Below are 26,028 nucleotides of genomic sequence, written 5' to 3' on the forward strand. Positions count from 1 at the left end.
ATTTTGGGATATGGTGTAAACGCTTTTGCTCAGAAGAACCTGAAATGTTAGTTACTATCTAAAGCTGCCCATTCCTAGTCTAGAAAAACAGATGAGAAAATTTTATTCCAAAAACAGAGAGTGTGATTGATCTTGGGATGCAGGGTCCTGAGGACATAGGACTCATCTGTACCCAGAGATGACACTAAGTGGCCATAGATCTCTCAGTGCCTGAGTGGAGGTTGGTAAGAAGGAGGAGAATGTCCCAGCTGTGAGGAAGGGCAGTGGTGGGGTGAAGGGCCGGGGGGGAGTATGTGTACCAGGAAAGGGAGATGCAGACAAGAATGAGGGACTCTAAAGTCAGCTTTTTGTGTCAAGACCTTGCATCATCCAACCCAGGAGATATACTGGGCCATACGGTTCAGCCTTTCCGTCAGTGGCTGTTAGGAGACACTCTGGAGGTTGGTGGAAAGATAACTGAACCTCTCAGCAAGGCTTGGTGGCTCTATTCCCAGCAGGGTGGTGGGGTGCTAGTCCAAGTGGAAACAGATGTACATACATGTGTATGTGTGCACACAGGTGTGTTTGCCTGCTCAATTCTAAGAAAGAAGAGGGAACTTAAACTACATATGTCACCCATCCATCCATCCAGTCACATCAATAAGATCTACTGAATGCTTTGTGGTATGCTCTGAGGTTCCAAAGATGCATAAGCAATGGTTCTTGTCCTACTCTAGACAGGTGGGCACATGAACAGATAGTAATTCCAGATATTAAAAATACAGAGGTGAACCCAAGAGATTGGAGATGGGGCACAGATGAGGGAAAAACCTCCTTCTGGGATTTTTGGGAAAGATTTCACAGATGAGGGCACATCTGAATACCCTTTTTTTTTTTTTTTTGGATAAAGTACATGTTCATTTAAGGCGAGGGAACAGCTCTTGCAAATGCTCCTGTACAGAGTTTGTATGTGGCTGTGGTCTTAGGAGATGAGGCAAGAAAGGTCAGAGGGGGAGGCTAGCCTGCACATGTCCACAGACTGTCACTTGCACATGTGTGAGGCCTTGTCATTGTTATTTAACCTAGGGGCAGTGTGGGTAGGGACAGTAAGAAACCACAGCTGGAACACACACGTGCAACCCAGGGGCAAGGCTAACGAAAAGCAGCCTATGCAATCAAAAGAGACAACGATGCTCCAGTGTGATATGCTTGGGAGTATGGGGCTTGGCTAGCTCTCAAATTCAGGCTTCCTGTGACCCAGCAAGACCTTACCTTGGGGAGACAGAATACTGCCACTGCCCACCTGAGTGTGTCTTGAAAGTCAGTGGTTGGACTCAAGAGGTTCCACTCTTCAGTATCTCTCGAATTGATGCCCTCAATGTGTCCTTCCAGTGTTGGCAGTATAATGTTAATTGTGATGCATGTGTCCCAGAGCTAATTTTCACCAGGCCTCCACCACAGAACCACCTGGTTCTCTGCAGGACAATTTCGCCAGTACATTAAGCTGATGAGTTTGTTCATGGGCAATAAAGAGCCACAGGTTTTTCAGCTGGAGAGTGAGGTAATCAGTTCCTTGTTTGTAAAAGATTCCTCTAGTGATAACTTGGAAGGTGGGCAGAAGTGGGGAGAGAAGTCAGGTGAGAGACAAGGCCTGAGCAAAAGGGTTTGGTCCAGATAATTAGGAAGAAACTCTAAGATGTAGTTGCCACAATAAAAAGATAATTCCTTATCTTATAAATTAATTATCTTATAAAGATAATTCCTTCCAAATGACCAAAGGGGTCTCTGCTTCCCTCTCATCTACCTTCCCTCTCCCCAGTTATTAAGTACAAAAAGAAACCTGATGTGGACACCAGAGAACTCTATCTGGTTCTGGGCAGGGTAGCTTCTGGGGAGCACGGATGGGTGCAAAAATCAGGCACAGCCTGACATGTTCTAGAACTGTCAGCACCACCCAGGAGCCACCTGAGCTGGTAGGACAAAGGACCCTTTCCCTGTGGAGGGGCAGGTTAAAGACCTCACCGGCCCTTCAGGCCTCAGACAGGCCCTCCCAGACCTAGCACCAAGAAAGAGAGAGAGCCTCCAAAGTTCACAGGCCAGCCTCCACGTCCTCTCTGCCTGTTTGTAGGAATGTCCTCGGCAGGGTTCTCTTGGGATGAAACTGATAACAACCAAGGACCGTGGGAGCACAGCCAGGAGAGGTATTTAAGACCGACACCCAGGAAGAGCCAGAGAATGAATGACCTACAGGGGAGTCAGCTTTCTTCATTGAGTCTCAGCTTAGAAGCTGCTTAGCTATTTTCCTCCTGTCATAAACCAGCTGGGTCTATGCATCCCCTTCCATTGTCCCAGCACACTTCTGAGGCCGGTAAGATCAGAGAACAGACTGTCTATGTGACCAGGCATGTCAGACATGCCAGAGAGAGAAGGCATGTCCTAGGAAGGAGGCCATGGACCTTGGTAGAGCAATCCGCTCAGTGCAGTATTGAAGCTTGAGTCGCTACGACCTAGATGATGGAGAACGAAGATCTGTACTTCCCTGGAATTTGAGCGGTTTCAGAGAGGCTGTGAATTTGCTACAATCATCCCCAAAGGTTCTGGCACGAAGAAGTGAGGGCTCTGATTCCAGCTGAGGCCGGACACGTGAATGACACAGAATTAGGGCAGTGGATCTACATTCAGTCTTGACCAACTTGCTCATCTGCTCCTTAAGAAAAGCTAGCAGCTAAGGCCCAGACGCAGGCTGCTTGTTATTTGTCATGTGTCATAAAATGCATCTATGTTTGTTAGGTCTTCAGTAACTTTCATATGTTGTACTCCATGGGGATGGCAATTCTTCTGATGTCACGAAGGCATATTTTGTGTTCAGAGCCCCCAGGACACCGTAAGAGCTGGGGGTCTGCCCTCAGCAGACCCCACTGACAACTGTAGCCAGGGGTCTGGTGCCCCCAGCAGGGTGCCACCTGACCGGGTGGGAGGGGCCTGCGTGACCAGGCAGTAGCCTCCGGCCCTGCGCCTCCACCAGCCGCACCCAGGCTGTCTCCTCACCTTCATCGCTGCACCCCGGGCCCATACAGGGCTGGAAGTCCTGGGTGTCAGGGCAGGGGACGCTGAGGTCCAGCTGCGCCTTCAGCATGCGCTGCCGCATCCTCTTGCCTTTGTCGCAGGTGGCGGAGCTGCAGGCGGACCACGGGGACCAGTTGGAGTAGATGCAGGTTTCGGGCGTGTCATCTGAAAAGAGGGTTTGACATGTTTTCCTTGGCGGCCTGGGGAAGCTGAGACTGGCACCATTCTCCAGACAGGCTCACTTGGGGACATGAAAGAGACCCCTGTGGCCTGACCAGCCTCAGTGAGCCTGGGTAATCCTAGGATGGAAGGAGCCACTCACTTCCCCTTAAAAATGATAATTTTATCACCCCACTAAAAAATATTTAAATATTGTGAAAAAGTCTCTTACCATCCCTTTATCTCAACATAGGAACGCCTTTCCATTTCCAGTCCCTGACCGTGGCAGACACCATTGCACACAGATGCAGTTTTGTAAAGCCCAGGATTTTGTGTGCGTGTTGCAGCTTCATCTTCCCAGGGATGCCATACGTGCGTGTCGTGAGAAGAATCAGGGCCGCCTGTGTTGGTGAAGCACTTACTAGGGCCTAGCGTCCTTCTAAGAATCTCACGAGTCCTCAGGGATTCTCTTAGTATCCCCATTTTGCAGTTGAGGAAATCAAGGTAGAGTGGTTAGCTCTTTGCCTAAGGTCCCAGAGCAGAGCACCCAGGTGGTCTGGCTCCAGGTCTCCTTGGAAAACTTGAGCTCCAGGCATGGCTCTGCCACTCACGCCTGACTGCGGGGTCTGAGCCTCACTTTCCCTGCTGGGGAGGTGGACATACCCACGCCTGCCTCACAGGCCAGTGTGAGACTCAAAGCAGAGAGTGTTCTGATACTGCGAAGCTTATTTTTCTTACATTACCATTTCATGGTCATGTTAAGGCCTGATACTATGGAATAGATAGAAATGATTCTCGCTACTCCTAGTAGTTATGTTCTACAAAGTCGCTGCAAACACTGAGTTAGTGAATTAGTGAATACTGAACTATGGCTCCTGGGGAAATACAGGCGCAGTTTCCTGCCAGCCTCTGGTCACAACGTTTTCATCAACTGATCAGTACATAACCTTGTGTTATGTGTGTTTCTGTTTGAAGACACCTTACTTAATATATCTTTTTGATTCATTAGCATTGAATTCATGGTTGACAGCACTATAACTCATGCCTGAATGCAGCTTATTTAGCACATGTATTTTCTCCATAAGGCACATCACAGCCTTCTTGTGCTTACACACATTAGACAGTATTTCAGCACTAAGCTTGGGAGTCCTTTTTCTTTTTAATTAGAGAAGTTTACAAAAAAATCATGCATGAACTATAAAGTTTCCGTACACCACCCTATTATTAATACCTTGCATTGGTATGGTATTTTCTTGCAACTGATGAAAGAACATTTTTATAATTGTACTTTTTATAACTGTAGTCCATGGTTTACTTGAGGATTCATCATTGTGTTGTACTGTATTATTGCTATATTTAAAACGTTTTATACTAGTAACATATACAACCTAAAATTTTCCCTTTCAACTACATTCCAATATATAATTCAGTGCTGTTAATTACATTCATAGTGTTGAACAACCATCATCACCATCCATTAACAAAACTTTTCTATCATCCCAGATGGAAATGCTGTACAACTGAATCATTAACTCCCCATTCCCTACCTCTACCCTGACCCCTGGTAACCTATATTCTAGTTTCTGACTTTATGATTTTGCTTATTCAAATTATTTCCTATCAGTGAGATCATACAATATTTGCCCTTTTGTGTTTGGGTCCATTTTATTTATTTATTTATTTATTTATTTATTTATTTATTTATTTATTTATTTCTCTCCCCTCCCTCCCCCCAGGGTGTCTGCTCTCTGTGTCCATTCACTGCGTGCTCTTCTGTGATCGCTTCTATCCTTATCAGCGGCACCGGGAATCTGTGTTTCTTTTCATTGCATCATCTTGTTTTGTCAGCTCTCTGTGTGTACTGGCGCCATTCTTGGGCAGGCTGCACTTTCTTTCACGCTGGGCGGCTCTCCTTACGGGGCGCACTCCTTGCGCGTGGGGCTCCCTTACGCAGGGGACAACCCTGCGTGGCACAGCACTCCTTCACGCAGTGCCAGGTCCACACGGGTCAAGGAGGCCCGGGGTTTGAACCCTGGACCTCCCATGTGGTAGGTGGACACCCTATCCATTGGGCCAAGTCCACTTCCCTGTGTTTGGGTCCATTTTAAACAGTGAAATCACCAAGAAAAAGCATAAAAATGTGAAAAAATGTGGTATTAAATATTCTACGAAAATGACACTTGTTCCCAGTAGGAGATCTGAAATGAGAAGGAACAGCACTGTCTTGTTTGACCTCAGTTGGGAATGGATGCATTGTGTGTGTCTGTGAAGGTACTGTGAGTATTGATTTTGGGGTTACAAATAAATTTTAGCAAGTAAGAGAATTCGCAAATACAGAATCTGTGAGTAATGAGGATCAACTGGATTCTGATGTCATCGTTTCACCTATTGTCTTATAATTTGTGTCTAGTCTTATGCTTAACCATGTTTTGGCTAACTTCTACAGGAGAAATCCTCCTGGATGGGATTACCGAGTTGAAGGATGTGAGTATTTTTATGGTTCTTGAAACATGCTAGCAAATGGCTTTCCCAAAGGGTTGTGCCAATTTACTTGGCCACTAGCAACAAAGGAAAATACTGTACCTTCATCTTTTTCTTCTGGAGCCAGGTCTGCTACGATATCATCGATGTTGTCAGGTACAATATTGCATTGCTCACCCTACAAAAGAGAATTTACTTGGAAGGCTCACACCAGAGAAAGAATGGACTGGGGATAGCAGTGGGGAGGATGAGGGAGACTGTATCATCTGATTCCCACCCTTGATACAAATCCTAGGCCATGGTGGAAATGACTGAAAAAGAAATGCCAAGAAAGCAGGAGTGGCTAACCAGGGTTGGCAAATACAGAGCTTGTGTACCACCTCTTCTCCAGTTCCTGGCCCATGGCAGACTTCAGTCATTTTTTATGGAACTCACAATGAAATCTTTTTTGCCAACCCTGGATCAAACCATCCAGCTGAGCACTGGGCCCCATTACTGGGTTCATTTTAACCATTTGAATCTTAGGAACTAATTGGCATACGAGAAACCCTTCGAGACCCCTGAGTTCCATATCCTGAGTCATTTCTCCCATGACTGAGGAGCAGAAAGGAGTGCGGGGTCCTCGGCACTCCTGGTGGGCACTCCTGGTGGGAGGGGCCTTGCCAGGAGGAGCTCTAGTCCAATACCTTCCGGGCAATTCTCTCGATAACAACTCTGGCTACTTGAGTGATGGACCCGCCTTCTGGATCGTAGAAAGGACTCTGAGGATGGTCCAAACTGGTCAGGGGCCGAATTTTCTCCTGGGGAATCGTCGGCTTGTTGGGTGACTGCAGTGGGAAAACAACCACAGTTGTAGAAAGCGAAAAGAAAATGGTGAAAGCCACAGAAGCAATCTGAGAACCCACTCGTCTTCTGATGACCCTAGATTTCCAGACATGAGAAATAGGGACGTTCGGGATAGAATCCAAATTCTGTCCAGGCCTTCGGAATCTGGCTCCAGCCTTGTACATATCGACTTCCTGCTGTTATCCGTGCGCTTTTCTTAATTATCCCTTTATTTTATTATTATATATATTTTGCCCGCTGTTCCCTTGCTTCCCTGGGAACGGCTGTTTAGCAGATGCCTTCTCCGGGCACCCGTGCTGGAGGCACAGACACTGCTCAGTGCCCGACTCTACTGAGCCTGCGTTGCTGACCTCTCCTGCCCGCCGCCCACCCCGACCGAGCGTTCCTCTCGGGCAGAGCCTGGGCCGTGTTCACATCTGCGCAGAGCGGGCCTGGGCGCGGAGGCTTGCCGCCCGCAGTTCCAGGCACGCACCTACCTCGTAGGTCACCCCGCTGTCGGTGCCGGCGTCCCAGGGAATCAGGTCTTGCACTACCTTCTGGACCCAGCCGCATTCCTTGGTGCACAGGTCCTCCGCAGACAGGCCCACGTTCCAGTCTGGGCTGGGGCCCATCATGGTGAGGAAGGACATTAAGTGGCGCGTCCTGTCCACTGAAAATTCAGCCGAGGGCGCTGCTCTCCTGGAAACCAAACCCAGAGCCCGTTAGGTTTGGGGCTCCGGAGGCACCCTCCCTGAGGGACATCTGGCCAGATGGTGGCTAAAGGGCCAGAGGGCCAGCGCATAGGGTTCTCAGTCTCTCCTGACCTCTGCCTTTAGCCACTGCTGGTTTGCATGACTGGGCAAACCTGGGGAGAACCATACGTTACCATCTTGCCCCATTTTCCTGTGTCCAGGGCACTTACTATTACTTTGTATTTCCTTGCTTACTTATTTGCTTAGCTGATTATTGACTGTTTTCCCCCACTGGAGTGTAAGCAGTAGGAGAGTAGAGTTTTTGTCTGCCTAATTCCCATCTTCTATTCCCAGTGCCAGAATGGTGCCTGAACAGAGCAGATGCTCCGTACATGTTTTTGAATAAGTCAGTGAGCTAATACTATATGCTCTGTGTGTGCCCAGCTGTGATGGATATGAGATGAACTTTACCAATTCAAACTGCTGTACAATGCCCCGGGCCCTTTCTTACACATTTTCATTCAATCCACATGACAGACCTGGGGTAAGGATCACTGACTCCAATTTGTGGATGAGGAAACCGAGGCTCAGAGGGGTTATGTAACTTGTCCAAAGTCACAAACTGAACCCGGGTTAATATTAATTCAGGGTCAATGCTCTGTACAGCATCAATTCATTCCTCCCTGCCCTTTCTTCACTCTGCTGAGCGCTACCTCGTACCACCCAAGGGGGCGTCTCCCCAGCCTGCTGCCTCCACTGCCCCCAGGAGGCCGCCTTCGGCAAGGCCCTGCCCTGGCACAGTGCACTCATCGACTCAGTTGGGTTCCCAGCTGTCTCCTCCAGAGCCTGGCAGGGATCCAGCGGCGGGCTGACATCCCTAGCCAGGGGAGATAAAAACCCAAGTCTACAACTACAAGAGCCAGCTTTTTGCCCTCTATTGCCTCATGTTGCTGAGAAATCTCAGGAATGGTCAGGGTTGCAAGAGATAAATGCCCCAGCCAGGGGAGCCCCACCAAGGGGCTGGGGAAGAAAGAGTTGTAGTCACCTGAATGCACTAGGTGCCAGGGCCACATTATTTTATCTTCCCTTTATGACAACCCTGTAGGGTTAGAATGAATAGCCCGTTGTGTAGAGAGGAAGCAAAAGCGTATAATGGTTAATTTACTTAAAGGCCCACCTGGTAGGGGGCAGAGCTGAGATTTGAAGGCAGCTCTGCCTGATTACCCTCCACCCCACCCCAGGCTGCTGATTGTGGGGAATCCTGGCTGGCGACCCACTCGGCTGCTCAGTCCAGCTGGGCCCTGGCCTGCCTCAGCTGTTTGGGAGGCCTCGTGCTCCCTGATGGGACCAGCTGCTTCTGGCTGCCTTCCCCTGTCCCCAGGAAGTGATAACTACAAAACTCGTTGGTCCTTGGAACTGGACCCTTTGGGTTCAGGCAGCCCAGATGGGATCAAATAATGAGCAGAAGGAAAGGGCAGCCTGCGTGCGCCTCCTGGAACCACCTCTTACAGCTGTGCACCCTCGGGCAATTTGCCAAACAAAAATTACAAAGAAATGTGCAAATTACAGAAGGCTGTGCCTCTGCATCCACATCCATAAGGTGGGGATCATGCCTTCCTACCCCCAAAGGATTATTGTATTAAATGAGATAATAATTTGCATATAATGCTTAGCCCAGTGCCTGGTACCTGGTCCATCATTACTCTTCCTGCTACTGAGAGAAGGGCTGTAGGGTCATTTGGAGATTGGAAAGGAGAGGGAAGGGCTGCAAGGTCTCCCCGAGTGGACTTCACATTTTAGCCTGATGCCTGTCCAGGCTCTGGCATTCGAGGTGAGGAAGAACCTGAAACCAGCTCTGGCTGTGACAGGCAGGCCCACAACGGCCTGGTCACTAACTCCCACTCTGGCCTCCCCACTTCTGCCCTGCCCACTGCACAGAGGTTCCCTCTGCTCTGGCCAGGCCAGCCACGTTGCAGGTCCCATGGGCACTTGCATCTGCTAGGAGACCTCTCCGGTGGCTCACAAAGCATGGTTCGTGGCGCAGCAGCGTCGGCATCACCTGGGAACTTGTCAGGGGTACAAATGGTTGGGCCTTTCTCAGGTTTACTGAGTCTAAGACACTGGGGGTAGGAACCAGCAGTCTAGTTTAATAATCCCTCTGGGTGATTCTAATTGCACCTCAAGTTTGAAAATTACCGGGGCCTACTTCTCTTCCAAGCCTCAGGTGAGATGGTGCCATGGCTAGGAGGCCTGTTGACTCCCCAGGATGGGGCAAGTGCCCTTGGTGTGCAGGTCTCTGTAGCTCTACCCTATGGTTTTATCCACCTCATTGCTGTCCAGGCTCCCCCACTAGGCTGGGAGCTCCGGGGCAGGAAGTTTCACAGCTGCATCCCCAGTCCCGAGGCCCTGGGCTGTTGTCCAGACAAAGGAATGCATGCTGACCTGAGCTCTGCTACTTCCAGGTTCTTGGAGCCTCCTGCCTTCACCTTTGTAATGGGGATAACAATACCTTGCAGTGTTGCTTCGAGGACAAATGACACTTTATTAGGAAGCCTTTGTAAACTGCTAAAGGACCACCGTTGGCATAGTCTACTATTTAGGTAAGCACAAATTGGGAGACTTTCTTTCCTTGGCCTGTGTGTGAGCTTCTGGCATGTGAGGCAGTGGTTTAGCAGCTTCTTTAAAGGTCTGGCTTCTGCTTTGGATGCAGCATGGGCAGCTGCGACATTGCTCACTTGGAAGTAGTGGGACCTGGCTGAGGGCCTGCCTTCCAGTGCTTGCTAGGGAGAGAGCACTGGCCTGTGAGTGTGCTGCTTTCAGCCCCGGCCTGGGAGTCCAGCAGTCCCCTGGGGTGCAGACATCCTCTTCCATCGTCACTCACCTCTCCCCTTCATATCTATCTCCCTGCGCATGTGATTTGGAATTGGGTTATTTGTTCGTGCCTGTACTCTATGGGTGACACTATTCACCAAGACAGTTGTGCCACATTAAATTATGCTCCTCAAGAAAAGGTATGTCCTTAAATTGGTGGGTGTGAGCTCATTTGTAAGTAGTATCTTGGAATATGTTAGGGTGTTCAGGGTGTGGACTCATTTGTGAACAGGGTCTTCTAAAGCCCTCTTGGTGGGTCTTAGTCCCTATTATTGGAGGCCTCATTAAGAGAGGAGCCAGAAGTCCAAAGTAGTGGAAACTGGAAGGGCAAATGCAAGGAGAGTAAGCTGCAAGGGAGATGTGACGGGAGGCTCGAGGCAAGCCAAGGAACCCCAAGGATGGCGGCCAGCCAGCACCAGGGTGCTTTGGACTTCAACAAGGAAGCACGTCTTGCTGACAACTTGATTTTGTATTTCTCTGAAACCATGAGACAAGAAATTCCTGTTGTTCAAACCAACCTGTTAGGTGGTATTTGTCGTAGCAGCCCTGGCAAACTAAGACAACAGCCTAAGGGGACAAAACACAGCTCTACTTTGGAACCCAGTGCTGTTCAAACAAACACCTATATCCCACATCATCCTGATTCTCTGCCCAGTGAATGGATGCAACCATCGAAGAACTGTGCTTAGTATTTCCAGGCCTTTCTGCAAATTGTTCTCAGCAAATACATTTCAGTTCTATTTCAGATCTATTTTGGTCAAATCTGTAACCTAAGTGAAGCCTCCTTAAATGTTTCAAGGGGCAGGGAATTTTGGCCAACCAATCCCTGCACAAAATACCTGACCTTATGCTGGGTAATCTGAGAGTAAATTGGAATCTGTAAGGGTCTGGGAGCAGTTTTCTAGCACCTTCAGATACGACCAGCTCTTTTCTCCTGGACTGGAAAATTGCTCTCCTCACCTCTAGCTTAGATAACCCTTCTAGGAAGAAGCATTTCCTGGACTTCTCCCCAAATTGATTAGGACCCCGTTATACCTTTCCATGACATGCTGAACTCCCTCTTTTAAAAGAGTTTCTTTTTAAATCTCTGTCTTCCCTACTAAGTTCAAATAGGGCAGGGGCAATTTTTGTTTTGTTTACAACTGTATCCCACTGCCTGGCTTGGATCTGGGCATACAGTGGGTTCTTTCCAAATATTTGTTGAAATAAATGAATTAGTCTAGAAAATGAACATGAAGCTCTTGTAATTCATTTGACCTTCAATATTTAATTTAAAATCTCTCATAGCATTTATTACTTCTATAATAAGATGTTACTGAAAATAATGAAATGGAGATCAGTATATGTAAAATTTCCTTAGGAAATGCTAGCTATCACTGAAGCTCTTTAATTTGTAAATACCTTAATAAATCTTTGTATTAATGCTATCTTGTATGCCATACTCTTCCCACATATGATATTTTGTTAATTTAGTTTCATTTTTTCAGCTAGAATTTAAACCTGCATTGATTTTCTAGCAAAGACAGTTGATCTAGCAATATTATAGCTCAGGGTATTGTATGGCATGATAATCAAAATAGTGTGATAATCCAGGTAAAAGAGAAATACAGATCAGTGGCACAGATGGAAACCTCAGAAACTATATTTATGGATTTATATAAAATAGGCTTCTTAAGTTAGGGGGGGATGGAAAGATTGTGCAACAAATGGAGTTAAGCTAACCTAATTGCACTTTCCAAGAAAAAAATAAATTTGCATCTAAGATACACTAAAAGTAAAACCAGAGTCAAATAGAAAATAACCAGATCATGGAAGAAATTCAGTTTGCAGGACTTTCGGAAAAATGCAATTTTTTTTAGCTTTGAAGCAATAAAAGCAGTGAAAAAGGAAGTGATTGATGGAATTACAAATCAATTTAAAACACTTTCTTAATAAAATACTGAATTAGAGAGAAAAACGATGTATTGGCAAAAATATCTCCATCTGATAAAGGGTTAATATTTGTATCAGATACAGTTAATCCAAATCTGTAAGAAAAATATCACAATCGCAGTAGATAAAGCAAAGTTATGAAAAGACAATGCACACAAGAAAAACAAAAAATAAGAAAACAAAGGAGGTAAAGAAACGGTTGACCTTTTGACAGAGGGGCCGTGTGAGAGGGTCCCCGGGCAGTGGAATACACAGAGCTGGGCTGGAATCTTGGTTCTGCCTCTTATTAGCTAGGTGAGGGGCTTGCTTATACTTCGCTTCTCTTTGCAGTTACTACATCTGCAAAATGGAAGTAAAATCATATCTACCCCAAGGTTTTTTTTTTGAAGAAATTACATATCCTTAACTGGTACTTAACAGGCCCTTGGTGAATATTGAGTTCCTTTTTGCTCAACTTTTCCAAACAGAACTTCCAAAAACACCACAAAAGAAAAGAGGCAGTAAAGGATGTTCATGCTCCTTCTAGAGCATTTCCCCCAACTTCTAAGTTACAGAGCCACACCAGTGAGACTCAGGAGGGTTTCCTAAGCCACCAGCAGGCTGAGTTCTGTCCCTCATCAAGTATTTTAATAAACCCCAATAAAGAGCTTCTGTAGTTGCAGAAACTCAACATTGCCATTAGGGGGCACTCGAGCCATGCACTAGGCTGAAGTCGTGGGTGGTGGAAGAAGGTTTGAGTGAGATTCCTGCAGCCTCAGAAAACGTGGCCTTTATAAGCAGAAGGACCAGAAGGCTCTGGGTCCATCTGGCCATGTAGATCTGTCGCCTGTGTGCCTAGTTCAAAGCCCGTCATCCTTTATAATCCCAAGGACTTCCAATGGACCTGGGCAAGTGCTGCGGGAGGCAGGGGGACCTGAAACTTTCAGCCCAGTTCTGGTCTCCTGGGGAACAGCGGCTTAGGCTGATTATGGAGGCACAGACCCTCGGGCAGCAGGATTATTGGAGAGGGTGGCCTTGCCTCTGCGCCACCTCATCTGCCTTGCAACATGCACCATTGTCTAATCCAATGTTAATTAAACACAGTAGCTGGGCATAATTAAGGAGGCGACAGTCTTCTGCAGTTTTCCTGCTGAGAAAGGAAATAAAAATTATTTTTAAAAGTTCCTGTGATTTTTAGAATTCAGAATACACTGGAGGGACTGGTGATGAAACTTCAGAATTGATTTTCAGGAAAACAGGGCATGTTTTTAACTTGGGCACTGAGGAACTAGTAAAGGATGTGTGCCGGGCTCAGCACCCGTCTTTCCTTTCTCTACCTGCGCTGTAGGCTGTTGGAGCCGCAGCCTGATTTATTGAGCTAAACAAGTCAGCAGCTAATTTGTTCATTCATGGCTGTCCTCTGAGAAGTGGTCCTGGGGATAAAGATGAAGATCATTGAAAAACAAGTCAGTTTCGACGGGCAGGACCTCACAAAGTAGGTCAGCCTGGCTTTCCACTGGGCCGAGAGACGCTGGAATCCCATTAACCTCAATCGAACAGGCTCAGTGAGGAGGGGCAGTGCTGTTTCTGCAAAACAAAACTTGGCTACATGTAGTCTTCCTAATTTGACTTCCTAATGAGATTTAGAAGAGGAAAGAGGAGACTGGAATATGGGAAAATCAAAGGAAAAATTCCTTTCCCCTAACAAGCTGGTAGCACTGAATGAAAAGGGCTTTTGGGTATTTGGGAGGTCTGAGTGTTTGCCATCAGTTAATTCTGTTCCACTGGGGACTCAGGAGGAGTGGAGGATGGGAAGGTGTTGCCAAATATGTTTTCCGAGTTTTTGGAAAGTCTCTTCCATCTTTAAAGAAAGGAGGGAAAACCTCCATGGACTCTTTCCAAACCACTGCCTGTTCTCTCTCTTCTTTCACCGCAAACCTCACAGAAGAGTTGTCTGTGTTAGCTGCCTGCACATCTTCACTTCCTGCTCACAGCTACCCTACTCAGCCCCATCACTTTGCAGAAAGGACTTTCCATAAGGTCACCAATGACCTTCATGACAATAGATCCAGAAAGCATTTGCAGCCCTCATCTTGCTCTCTCCACTGTATTGAGCATAGCTGACCACTCTCTCCTGGTTGAAGCACTTTCTTACCCTGATTTCTCTGATAGCAAGCTCTCCTCTCTAATCTCTTTCCTGCTCCTTTTCTGTCTCCTCTGCAGGCAAGTCCTTCTTAGCATTAAATGCTGGAGCCTCCCAGGACTCGGTTGCAAGCCCTTGACTCTTATTCTGTCTCTCATCCATGCCCTTGGTGTTGGTTGTCTCCCATTCCCAGTTTTATATCTTAGCTTAGAATTCTCCCACTGGGTTTCAGAGCCATTTAGCTGACTGTGTACCTGGCACCTTCAACTGGATGTCTTCTACTTATCACAACCAGAAATGAAGCCATGATCTTTCCAATCAAACTTTATCTAATGTTCCCAGTCGTCTAGTGGCTCCACCAACCCACTAGTTTTTCCAGCCAGACCCCTGGGAAGCATCTTGACCCTGTGGTCTCCTTTGCCCTCTTTATCCAGCCTCTCACTCTGCACATGAGCACAGCTTCTCCCCTGCTCGTCCTCCCAAGAGGTACCGCTGACCTTAATGACATCACTGGCACATGACTGGTGGCCAGTCAGTGGGAAACTCCAAGTACCAGGCTGGGCTGGGCAGGATACTTACACATTGAGAGGTTGCCAGGCTGGCCACTGGGCTTTGGCTTTGATGACAGTGAGGACCTCATCACTCTGCAAAAAAGGACCAAAGATATTTAGTGAGGAGGACTGGGCTGGGGTAACAAGAGGGTTTTGACCTGGTGGTGTTTTCATCCTGCTCTGGTTCTAGCCCAGCTGGCTGAGCCATGGGGGCCTGCGTTGTGGGCTCTGCCTGCCCAGGGGTGGAGCCATCCTGCCCCAGGATGCAGGGAGGCTGGAGCTCAGCCACACTGGGAGGCAGGGCTGAGTGTCCAGGGTGCCTGGTGAGCCCTGGACACTGATGGACCCACTGAGGTGTACCTTTAGTTCCCAGAGCTCTGATCTGGACCACCCCCCCCATCCCCCTTTTGGCTGGCAGAGCTTCTATGTTGTTTCCAGCCCGGAGCACCAGGCACAGACTCTGGTCAGATCAGTAAGAACTGCAGTGCAGCCACCCCCTGACCCTGTGGCCCATCACCCTGTGGCCTCTCCTGCTTTTGCGACCTACACACTGGTCAGGCTGTCTTGCACCAGGAGGTCAGAACAAAGCTTGGGCCCACACCTCTTGGGCCACGCATGCGATTCTGCTCTGATTTGCTCTGCACAGTGTGTGGAGCACCACTGAAGCACGAGTACTTCATAGATTTTTTTAAGGAAGCGTTTGATAATTAGCATTTTGAAGGAAAACATTAAGTAGTCATCATGGAGAACTTTGTTGGTCCTGCTGCCTGTATTTGCAGTTTAGTTGGGTTTTTATTTTGAATTACATACTGGGGCGAGGGGTATCATCTTTTCAAGGTACAAGGGCCACATTTGTCCCTGGCTTGGGGCTTTCCCCAGAGTAGAATCAGCTGGTCCTTGATTTCCCCTTCCCCTGGTTGGTCACGGCATTCTCAGATTGCACATGGAAAATCCCAGAAAGTCACCAGCTGGGGAGGGAAGTACTTGTTGTCAACTGAACCAGTCACCAAATTCCAAGGGGGCAGAGACATGCTGGGCCAGTTCACAGCTGTGCCCCAGCCTTAGGGCAGAGCCAGGCATGGCACCAAGTGAAATTCTTCTTGGTTGGGTACTTTGCCCAGCAAATCCCACAGCCCTGAGAAAACTTGGAAGAAGGAGGTCAGGGTGTCTTCCAGGTTCAGGCCCAAAGATTAGAGAAAGTTTCCGACCCAGAGTGCCCCTCTGCAGCTCAGGGAAGGCGTCCTTGGATGGTGGGCCTCAGAGAAGAAGGGAGTGCCAGCTAGACCTGGCTTGGCACTAGAGTGAGAGAGAGTCCTGGATGGGGCAGAGGGTAGGAGCCAGTTCATAGGGACAAACTGGTAGATGCAACTGTAAGGGAATTCCCAGCCACCTGTTAAGGAGCCATGGTCAGGACCTTACCTCCCTCCACCGCCTTCTCTGGGGAAGTCACAAACACACGTTTAGAGGCCATCCTTCGGCCTTCTGCTACCCACAGCTTCTTTTCTACCGTGTGCCATTCCACAACCTGAGGGAGATGTTAAGTCTAATGAAAAGGCTTGCCTGACCTTAAACCCAGAAATGGGGAGGAAGCAGCCCCAAATGCTTTTCAGAACAGGAATTCTCCAGGGGATAAAAGCCATGCTGGAACAGTGCAGATTTGCCCCTTTCTCCTCCACGAAGTGGGGCATGCGGAGCTGCCATCTACTGACCCCCACCCGGAGCAGTTTTGTCTACCCTGGGAGACGCCTGTGTGGGGACGACTTCCCCTGTGCCTTCGGATTCTTTGTACTAAGCGACAAGTAGATGTGCCCTCTCGAGACTCTCTCTTCTGTACAATAAAGGGGACATTTGCTGAGACTTTCTGTTGTGCCTGAACCTGTGTCCCCACAACACACCGTCGTGGTAGCTTGCTCCATAGCCACCCACAGGGGAGCTCATCAGGTTCCCTCTTCCAGGCCGAGGGCAGAATCTTTGCCTGAAGAGACACGCTACATTCCACGTCAGCAGGAAAAGCTTTTGGCAGGCCCAGTGAGTAGTTTACATTTCCCATGGGAGATTTGTTTATTTGTTCATTTCTAATAAACATCTGTTGGATGACTGAGAGAAGCTGCTTGCCATGAAGTTGCACGTGCGACACAGCCTATCTGCCGAATGCCAGCTCTGTGTGTCCCCTGACCTGGTCTCCTGGAGTCCCCACTTATGCTCCGTGTCCCATGCTGAACTCTGCATTTACCAGCAGGGCACTGCTCTTCCCGTGGGCACCCCCAGGTAAAGGAACAGCCACTGCTGCCTGTGCCAGCGCCGAGCTCCACCAGTGTCCCCCCATCTCCGTGCTGCTCACATGGGTCAGGCTCCAGGACCCACTGCATTCACGTCCTCTTGAGTTTTTCTCCCCAGTCTCCTCATGGGTCACCATCTCCAGCCCCCTTTTACTCTCCCCCAGCCCCGCCTCCACACTGCTGCAAAGCTGACATGTCTGTTCACAGCCAAACCTTTCAATGGCTCCTGTAATATCCCAGGCCACTTCTTTTTTTGTTTTTAATAAAATTCTATTGAAGTATATCATTCACACATGAACATACATGAACAATAAGTGTATAGGAGAAGTTGTGAACCTACAAAATAAACACACACATCAATACAAGGGCTCCCATGTGTCACCCCACCACCACTACCTGCATTGTTGTGAACCATTTGTTACAAACTATGAATGAGCATCATCAAAATATTACTACTAACTATAGTCAATATCTTACATTCGGTATATATTCCCCCAACCCACCTGATTAACACACTGAATTAGTATTATTTGTTTCAGTTCATGGAAGAATGTTCTCATATTTGCCCTGTTGACCGCGGTCCATCTTCCACCACTGGATTCCCTGTGTTATACAGTCCCACGCTTTCTACAGTCCATTCAAAGTGTATGCTCAGTGGTTCTCATTTTCATCACAGATTGGTGTTGTCAACAACTTCAATTTTAGAACACTTTCATTTCACCAAAAGGAAGAACCCCATATTCCCTTATAGCTCACCCGTTGTTGTCCCATAGATTTGATATATCTCCTTTGCAGTTGATGCAAAAATATTGCAATATTACTGTTAACTATCGTCCATAAGTTATATAAGTTGTAATTTTCCCATGTATCACCATATTCTTAACACTTTGTGAAAGAAGAGTATTCTTATATTTACACCATTAATCACAATCTTCATCCACCACCAAAATCACTGTTATATAGTCCCTAGATTATTCTCTAGTTTTCTTTCAAATGACATTTATGTCCACAGACTACCCCTTTCACCACGATCTCATTTATAAATCACCAAGGCCACGTCTTAATTACTTAGATTCACCTGTAGGTGGGCCCTTGTGATCTGGCTCTGGCTTACTTTTTTTGGATCTTGTAGAATATTTTAGCATTCCAGAAGAACCCAATGTCATGTTGAACACATTCCACACCAGTGTCTACCCTGCCTCCCTCCTCATTCTCCTTCTTAGAATGTTAAGCAGTTTGGTGTGCATGTTTTCAGAACTTTTTACTTAGAATCTACAGCTATATGTGCACATGCATGCTACAGACACCTTTTCCACAAAAATTGCATCTTATTATCTTGTTCTGCAATACACCTTTTAAGCTTTTCCTTAATACTGTTTATATGCAGAATCATAGTTCTCCTATTTTTAATTTTAAAGTGTTGTAGAGCTTTAAATTATAGGTCAAGACTCCAGAAATCCAAGATGATCTCTAATGAGATATTGTCTGATGACAATCCTTTTACTCTTTTTTTTTCACTCAGGAAGATTTATTTTCCTTTTACTCTTAAAGAAATACTTTCCTAAAAATATCAATGTAGGAAGCAGATGTGGCTCAAGCAGTTGGGCTCCCATCTACCATATAGGAGGTCCAGGGTTTGATACCCAGGGTCTCCTGGTAAAGGCAAGCTGGCCCGTATGGTGAGCTGGACCATGCGGAGTGCTGCCCTGTGCAGGAGTGCTGCCCCACACAGGAGCGCTGCCCCAAGCAGGAGTGCTGGCCCATGTGGAGAGCTGATGCAGCAAGATGATGCAACAAAAAGAGACACAGAGGAGAGGCAATAAGAGACCAAGTAGACCAGGGAGCTGAGGTGGTGCAAGAGAAGGATCATCTCTCTCCCACTCTGGAAGGTCCCAGTAGTGGGACCTTCTGGAGCTGCCTAATGAGAATATAAGCAGATACAGAAGAACACACAGTGAATGGACACAGAGAACGGACAAAGGAGGGAAAGAAGAGAAAAAAAAAATCAATGTGTGTGGAGTTAAGGCAGTCACTCAGCAGGCGCTGCAGATTCTCCTTGCACTGCAATTAAACCTCAGGTTTTGCATCCCAACTAATGATATATTGATTTTACTTTTGCAATATACAGCTAGACAAAAATAGTTTGGCTTCTCCATTAGTGTTGGTTTATGATGAAATTCCGACTGTATTTTTTAGAGCTATGGGGGCTCCAAGGATGGTGGGTGCAGCATGTGGGCATTAGAACAGCTTTTTGCTGTAAATCTTTTCCTTTAGTGGTTACACAGCCTCCACAGGATATGCAGCTAATAGTTCCTTGTTTGTGGTTATTCATGTTATTCAATTAAATATGAAAACAGGAGCACTCGGGAAAAGTTTATTTTAATAGCTAAATATTTTGTTGAAGCATCGACATTCTCTGGTAGAACCTATGTACAGGTATTTGTTGAAAAGCAAAGCCACATCTTTCCTTTTTATGCCTGCACAGAATTCTACAGCATGGAGGTTCCCTAATTTATATAATCAGCATTATTGATGGATATTTAGATTGTTTCCAGGTTGTGCTCTTATAAATGATGCTCATGTACATATTTCTCTCTTCATATCCTGTGTGACAGATTACCAGAAGTGACCTAGAGATGAAGCAAATTTAAAATTCTTGTAGGGCCTGGTAAATTGTCTTCCAAATGTCTATACCAATTATACTCCCAGCAAGAATGCATATATGCCCATTTCCTCCTAACTTTGGATACACTGGATGCTACCAGACTTTTAAATATTTATTATTCTGCAGGCAAGATAATAGTGATTGAGAGGAGCACCTCTAGAATCAAACCTGAGTTCAAATCCTGACTGCACCATTTACTAGCTCTGTGTCCTTTGGCAGGTGTCTGGACCTTTCTTAATTTCTTATCTGTGAAATGGGCTTAAAAATAGTATCTACCACATGGGGTTGTTAGGGGGACTAATGTTGTAACCCATGAAACGTGCTGGCATTCTGCCTGACCTGTAGAGAGTACACCAGAACCCTTAGCTGTCGTCATTCTTATTCTTATTTGCCCTCAGGCCAGGCTGATATTAGAATCGATATGTATTGCTTGAGAACAGAGTGTGGCGCACACAGGCGTGTCCAAAAACCAACAAATCTTCAGAAGAACTTTCCTCATTACAAAACCAAGCACTGAGTCCCAGGAAATATATAACTGGGTGGGTTTATGTGGCCGGATGAACCTTGGATGGGCCACTGGGGCACAGGGCATTTCACATTCTCAAGAATGAAGGACTTAAATTCAGAGTGAGAGGTCCACACTTCAGACTTAAATGAAAAGCTGTTTTAACAAGTCTCTAAGGCACAGAAAGGATCTTTCAAGAATCCTTAGAGCCCTTTTACATCTCCCATAGGACCCTTTTCAGACAAAGTATTTCAGGGCATTCAGAATTCATGACTCATTTGGATGGCGTTAGCACTTTCCCAAAGAAATGCCAATTAAAATAAAAAACCCAAATGAAACTACAGGTCACTCCCACCTGTCTTCGAAGGGGTGAGTTTTCTCATTCTGCTTTTGGTAAACCAACTGTGGAGATGGTGTGGCTGAAAGTCATACCTCACAGCTACTGCCCCAAGCAGGCCACCGGGTGGGGTCCAATCTGGAGGGGGGGGGTCATGCGGAGGAAAAGCAGGCCCAGGGCAGGTGGGCGCAGAAACCACATTGTACCAGGAGATGCTGGAGGGTTGTACCTGAGCCCACCTTGTTCACCCAGACCTGCTCTCCACACAGTCCAGAGCCAGCGCCCACCACGGAAGAGCTCTGGGCCTCACAGCCGTGTCCACTGCATTGGGCCAGGGTCTGTCCTCTCCTCCCTGCCTTGTCCCTTGCCTCCTCTCTGTTCCCGCACCTTCCTGGCTCCTGATTTTCTGACCTTATCTCCCACTCCTGAACCCCAAGTGTTATATCATCCCAAGGTCCCCTTTGTTCCTGGCAGTCCTGAGACTAAGTGGCCTCACCTTATCAGTCCTGCCCCAGACCAGTGACCTTGCCCTCAGCTCAGTCCACTTGCCTGCTGCCCCCGCCTTGCCTCCTCCCCCCAGGGAGGCAAATGGGACGCCTCAGTCTGACCTAGAGACAGCCGATACTTGTCACTCAGCACCTCTGGACCCACGGGGAGGGAGCTGGAAGGGCCAGCTGTGGTCCAGGAAGGTCTGGCCGCTCTGGAAAGGGTTGGCGCCATGCCCTGCCCTTCTTCCGCTGACCTTCAAGGCATGCCTTAGCCTACTCTGAGTGCATATTACAGCCACACGGGGGGATTCTCAGACAGTGCTTGTGCTACCGTGGAAGGTAATGCTGTCCAGGAAGGAAGGGGGAGACAAGGGCACTTGGGCTGGAAGGAAACAGTGTGTTATTAAAGAGAGGAAAACCGATGACACTAAATGCACGTGCAGTGATATAGACATAGAGACTTCCCCCAAGCCCCCTAATTGTACATTTCCCTGTCACCAGCTTATTTCTCATGAGCACCTTTGGGAATAGCTACCACAATGCTTCTTTTGCAGATGAGGCAAATGAAGCTCAGGAAGCCAAGACCACCCAGGGACCCAGATTCCAGAACAGGTGCGCCTGGCTCCAAAACTCATGCCCTTTTCACTTTTCCTGACAGTTCCTTCCTCCCATCCTTCTCTTTTCAGCCCCCTGCCCGCCCCCCACAACCTTGCTCATTTTTCAGTAAGAGCCTGGCTGAACCTGGCTGGCAGTTTTTGCAGAGGAGCCCTTGCTCTTCTGCACAGGTTCACGGGGTGCCCTCTGGGTGGGCTCTGCCTGACATAATTGCTTAACGACCCCACTGAGCACTGTTTGTCCCCATTATTTGCTTCTGTCTTTCCCCAGAATTTCCACCAATAAAAAATGCCAGTCCCGATGGCTTCTACCCTGATGGGAAATTTTCGTCCCGTGGAGAGCATTCTGGCGATGAGCAGCAGGAAATGAACCATTTTATGAGGTGACAGTGGGGCCCTAAGCATCTTTAAAATCAATTGTGACAGAAGGTGGCTTATTCCTATCATTTCAATGGTCTCTGGGTTTATTCAGAACATAAACAAAAACAGGTAGGTCACATTTGGTGGCACTTTACAGTGTGTCCATCATCTCCTGGGGTCCACACTGTAGACCTCTCAAGTAGTGAGGCTCTGGTCCCCATTTTTCAGGTAAGGTAACTGAGACTCACCTTTCCTCTGAAACTGCTCCTATCAAGGTGACCAACGACTTCTCAGCGGCCAAAGGCAATCACCAGTGCCCAGCGCTCAGCGTCCACTGACCTCTCAGCAGCATTTGACACAGTTGATAGCCTTCTTAAGACATTTTCTACTTGGCTTTAGGATCTGGTTCCTCGGTTTCTTCTCACCTCAGTGGTCATTCCTTCTCATTCCTTCCTCTAAATACTGAAGTGCCCCTGGGCTAAGTCTCTATTCTATTCACACTCCCCTGGTGATTTCAACTAGTCTGATGGCTTTAAATATCAACTATATACTGATGATGCCCAAATTTTCAAATCACCTCAACTTTGCCTATGAAGTCCAGACTCCTAACATTTTTTTAATCTGGATGTCTAATTGGCACCTCAAACCTAACATGTCTGAAACCAAACTCCTGATTTTCCCTTTTCGAAACCTGCATCTCCCTCATTCTTCCCAGCTCTTGAATGGCAATGCCAGTTTTCCAGTTGCTCAGATAAAAAACTGTGAAGTCATCCTTGATGCTTCTTTCTCTCATATGCCACATCCAATCCAAATCTGGTCAACTCTACTTTCAAAATGTTCATGATCCAAAACTTTCTGTCCCTTGCCTGGCCACCATTCTTGTCCACATTTGTCTATTAATGCAATGACTGCCTGGCCCATTTCCCTGCCCCCTCCTGTCACACACCAGCCACAGCAATCAAAATCCTCCATGGCTTCATGCTCACAGCAAAATCCAGTGATCTGCGTCCCCATCCATGTTACCTCACGAAATTCATCTCTTAATACTCTTCTCCTTGTTCACTTTGTTTCATCCGTCCTGGACTTCTTTCTTTGACATGCCAGCACACTTCGCACTTGTTACTCCCTGAGCTGGGATGCTCTTCTCCCAATGTCAGACCACTTACTCCTTTCCTTCCTCCAGGACTTTCCTCAGGTGTCGGCTTCTCAGTGAGACCTTCCCTGACCACGCTTTTCAAAATGGCAATTCCCTGCCCCCTCCTCAGCCTGGCACACCCCCATTACTTTCTCTGATGACCTTTTCTCCAACATTTGTCACTATCTGATATGCTGGGTGTTTCGCTTATTTTTTTGTTTTGTTTGGTTTTCAACTTAAAATGTCTTTATAAGAGAAAGGAGGGGGAGATTTGGACACAGAGACACAGAGGAGACACAGAGAGAAGAAGATGGAGGCAGGGATGGGAGCGACGCAGCTCCAAGCCAAGGAATGCCAAGGATTTCTGGCAACCACCAGCAGCCAGGAGAGAGGCATGGAAAGGCTGCTTCCCTAGAGGCTTTGGAGAGGGCCTGGTCCTCCCAACACCTTGATCGCAGACTTCTGGCTCCTTGCGTGCTATTCCAGGTGAGCGGGGGAGGGAGAAGGAAGAGCAGAGCTTATTTACTTTTTTAAAAAAGATTTTATTTATTTATTTTCCCACCTTCTCCTCCTCCCACCCTGCTGTTTTTGCTGTCTGTGTTGTCTTCTTTTCTCATTTTCTCTCCTCTAGGATTCACTGGGATTTGATCCTGGAGACCCCTGATGTGGAGAGAGGTTCACTGTCAATTGTACCATCTCAGTTCCTGGTTTCTGCTGTACTTCACCTTGACTCTCCCTGTCTCTCTTTTGACGCGTCATCATCTTGCTGCATGACTCACTTGAGCAGGAACTAGCTCACCATGCAGGTACTCAGATGGGTACTGGCTTGCTGCGTGGGCATACTTTCTTTTCTTCTTTTTCACCAGGAGGCCACAGGGATCGAACCTGGGTCCTTCCATATGGTAGGTGGAAGCTCTGTCACTTGAGCCACATCTGCTTCCCCTTATTTACTTTTTTCAAAATTTTTTATTCACCCCCCACTTGCGGCTTGCATGCTGTCTGCTCTCTGTGTCCATTCACTGTGTGCTTGTCTCCCTTTTTGTTGCATCACCTTGCTGAGTTGGCTCTCCACGGCGCTTGTGGGCTGGGCAGCACTTCGTGGTGCTTGTGGGCTGGTGGCTCTCTGAGCATGTGGGTGAGCCTGCCTTCACAAGGAGGCCTGGGGATGTGAACCCAGGGCCTCCCATATGGTAGACAGGAGCCCAACTGATTGAGCCACAGCCGCTTCCCACCCTTGTTTATTTTTATTGTCTGTCTTTCCCCACTAGGATGGAAGCTCCATGTGGGCAAGGGTGCTTTTTTGGAAGGTACTGCACACTGGTGGTTCTTGAAATTCTAAATAACAACACAAATACTTTGGAGTATATCAAGTAGTCCATGTTTTAGCAAATATCTACGATAATTTCTTGATTAGATTTTCCAACTAATATGCTGTTAAACTAAAATTATTACTGAACCATTAAAAATTTAAAACAGGTATTCATAAGAAATCTTACAAAAGGTCAAACCATGTGTTTTACAATATTATAAGTATTATAATATTTATATTTAAATGTCGAATGAGGCTATGCTAAAATAAAGCAATAGGATTTTTTAAGCTTCCTAGGAACAGTGAATTTTAAATTTGTAAATGTTTCTAGATTATGGATTTGTAGACCATGGTTTAGTTCTTTTCAAGGCATTATTGTTCTAGTGAAATTGCTGACAATTGTGATATTGTAGGTAATAATTCAGTTGCTAGAAATACATTCTAAAATTTCTTCATAGGTTTTAAAATTTTTTAAAAATTAGAATAGTTGTAGGTTTATAGAAAAGTCATGTAAAAAAATATAGACTTCCCATATGCTCCCCTACTGATGACACTTTGCATTAATGTGGTACCTTTGTTACAGTTAATGAAAGAATATTAAAACTTTACTATTACTATAGTTCATAGTTTGCATTAGGTGTATTTACCCCCCTATACCATCTTATTATTAACACCTTGTATTAGTGTCATACATTTGTTATAATTCATGAAAGAACATTCTTATATTTGTACTGTTAATTATAGTCCATCATTTATAATAAACTTCACTGTATTATACAGTACTATGCTTTATCTTTTAATTTTTATCCTAGTAACAAATATATGACCTAATATTATCCCTTTTAACCACATTCACCTATATCAGGGGTTCTTAATAAGGGATCTGTGAGCTTGAATTTAAATAAAAAAATATTATTCTTGTGGGGACGTGTTGGTGCAGGTGTGACATAGTTATTAAATAATACACAGTATAGGGCTACGGAGACACACAGGTTCTATGGTCATGGCAGATGGCTCTGGAGTTCAGTGCCTTGCCAGTGGGCCTGACTTTGGAATTTGTGCTCCTGAGTGTGATGGGGTTAGACTCAGATATTCTCTCTACACACACCTCTTCTGTCACTTTTACTGAACCTGTGGTTGGCGCTGGGGTTTGTACATGCTCAAGAGACTTGAATTGTTGGACTGTCCACGTATCAGCTGAGCCCTGCGCCTCAGCAGAGTTGCAACACGTACTCTACAGTTAGTTGGACATACCCAGGTCAGCTGACGGGGAGGTGAGAATGGTCAACCATCACACCAGGGAACCAAGAGTGTCTACTCTTGTAGGCAGAAGAAGCGCATCCATCAGCCATGTGGGATCTAAGCGACCTCTCGATTTAGAGGTGGAGTGGACATCGCCATTCCAGGGTTCACAGGATGGAGGAATAAAATATGGATTGGAGTGGACTTGATGGTATTCTATTATAGAACTGTTGTGACTCTAGCAATGGAAGTGATTGTATCGTTGATGTGGAGATGGTGGCCACGGGAGTTGCTGAGGGCAGGGAGAGGGAGGAAGAGGTGTGATATGGGGCATTTTCAGGACTTGGAGTTGTCCTGAATGATACGGCAGGGACAGATGTAGGACATCGTTTATCCTGCCATAACCCACCGGATGG

The 26,028-nt window shown here is 46.7% G+C and overlaps 1 protein-coding gene across 1 annotated transcript in view; it reads right to left on the bottom strand.

The window, feature by feature from the left end:
• Window positions 1-26,028, bottom strand: part of SPON1 (spondin 1) — a 342,316-nt gene that overhangs the window by 8,835 nt on the left and 307,453 nt on the right. Inside the window, exons 7-11 of the mRNA XM_004472523.5 lie at window positions 14,707-14,771; window positions 7,008-7,209; window positions 6,372-6,512; window positions 5,788-5,863; window positions 3,028-3,210 (exon numbers count right to left, since the gene is read on the bottom strand). Coding sequence (XP_004472580.1) covers window positions 3,028-3,210; window positions 5,788-5,863; window positions 6,372-6,512; window positions 7,008-7,209; window positions 14,707-14,771 — 667 coding nt within the window. The remainder of the gene's footprint in view (window positions 1-3,027; window positions 3,211-5,787; window positions 5,864-6,371; window positions 6,513-7,007; window positions 7,210-14,706; window positions 14,772-26,028) is intronic.

This window comes from Dasypus novemcinctus, chromosome 10 (assembly GCF_030445035.2).
Source record: "Dasypus novemcinctus isolate mDasNov1 chromosome 10, mDasNov1.1.hap2, whole genome shotgun sequence".
In the NCBI taxonomy this organism is placed as follows: Eukaryota; Metazoa; Chordata; class Mammalia; order Cingulata; family Dasypodidae; genus Dasypus; species Dasypus novemcinctus.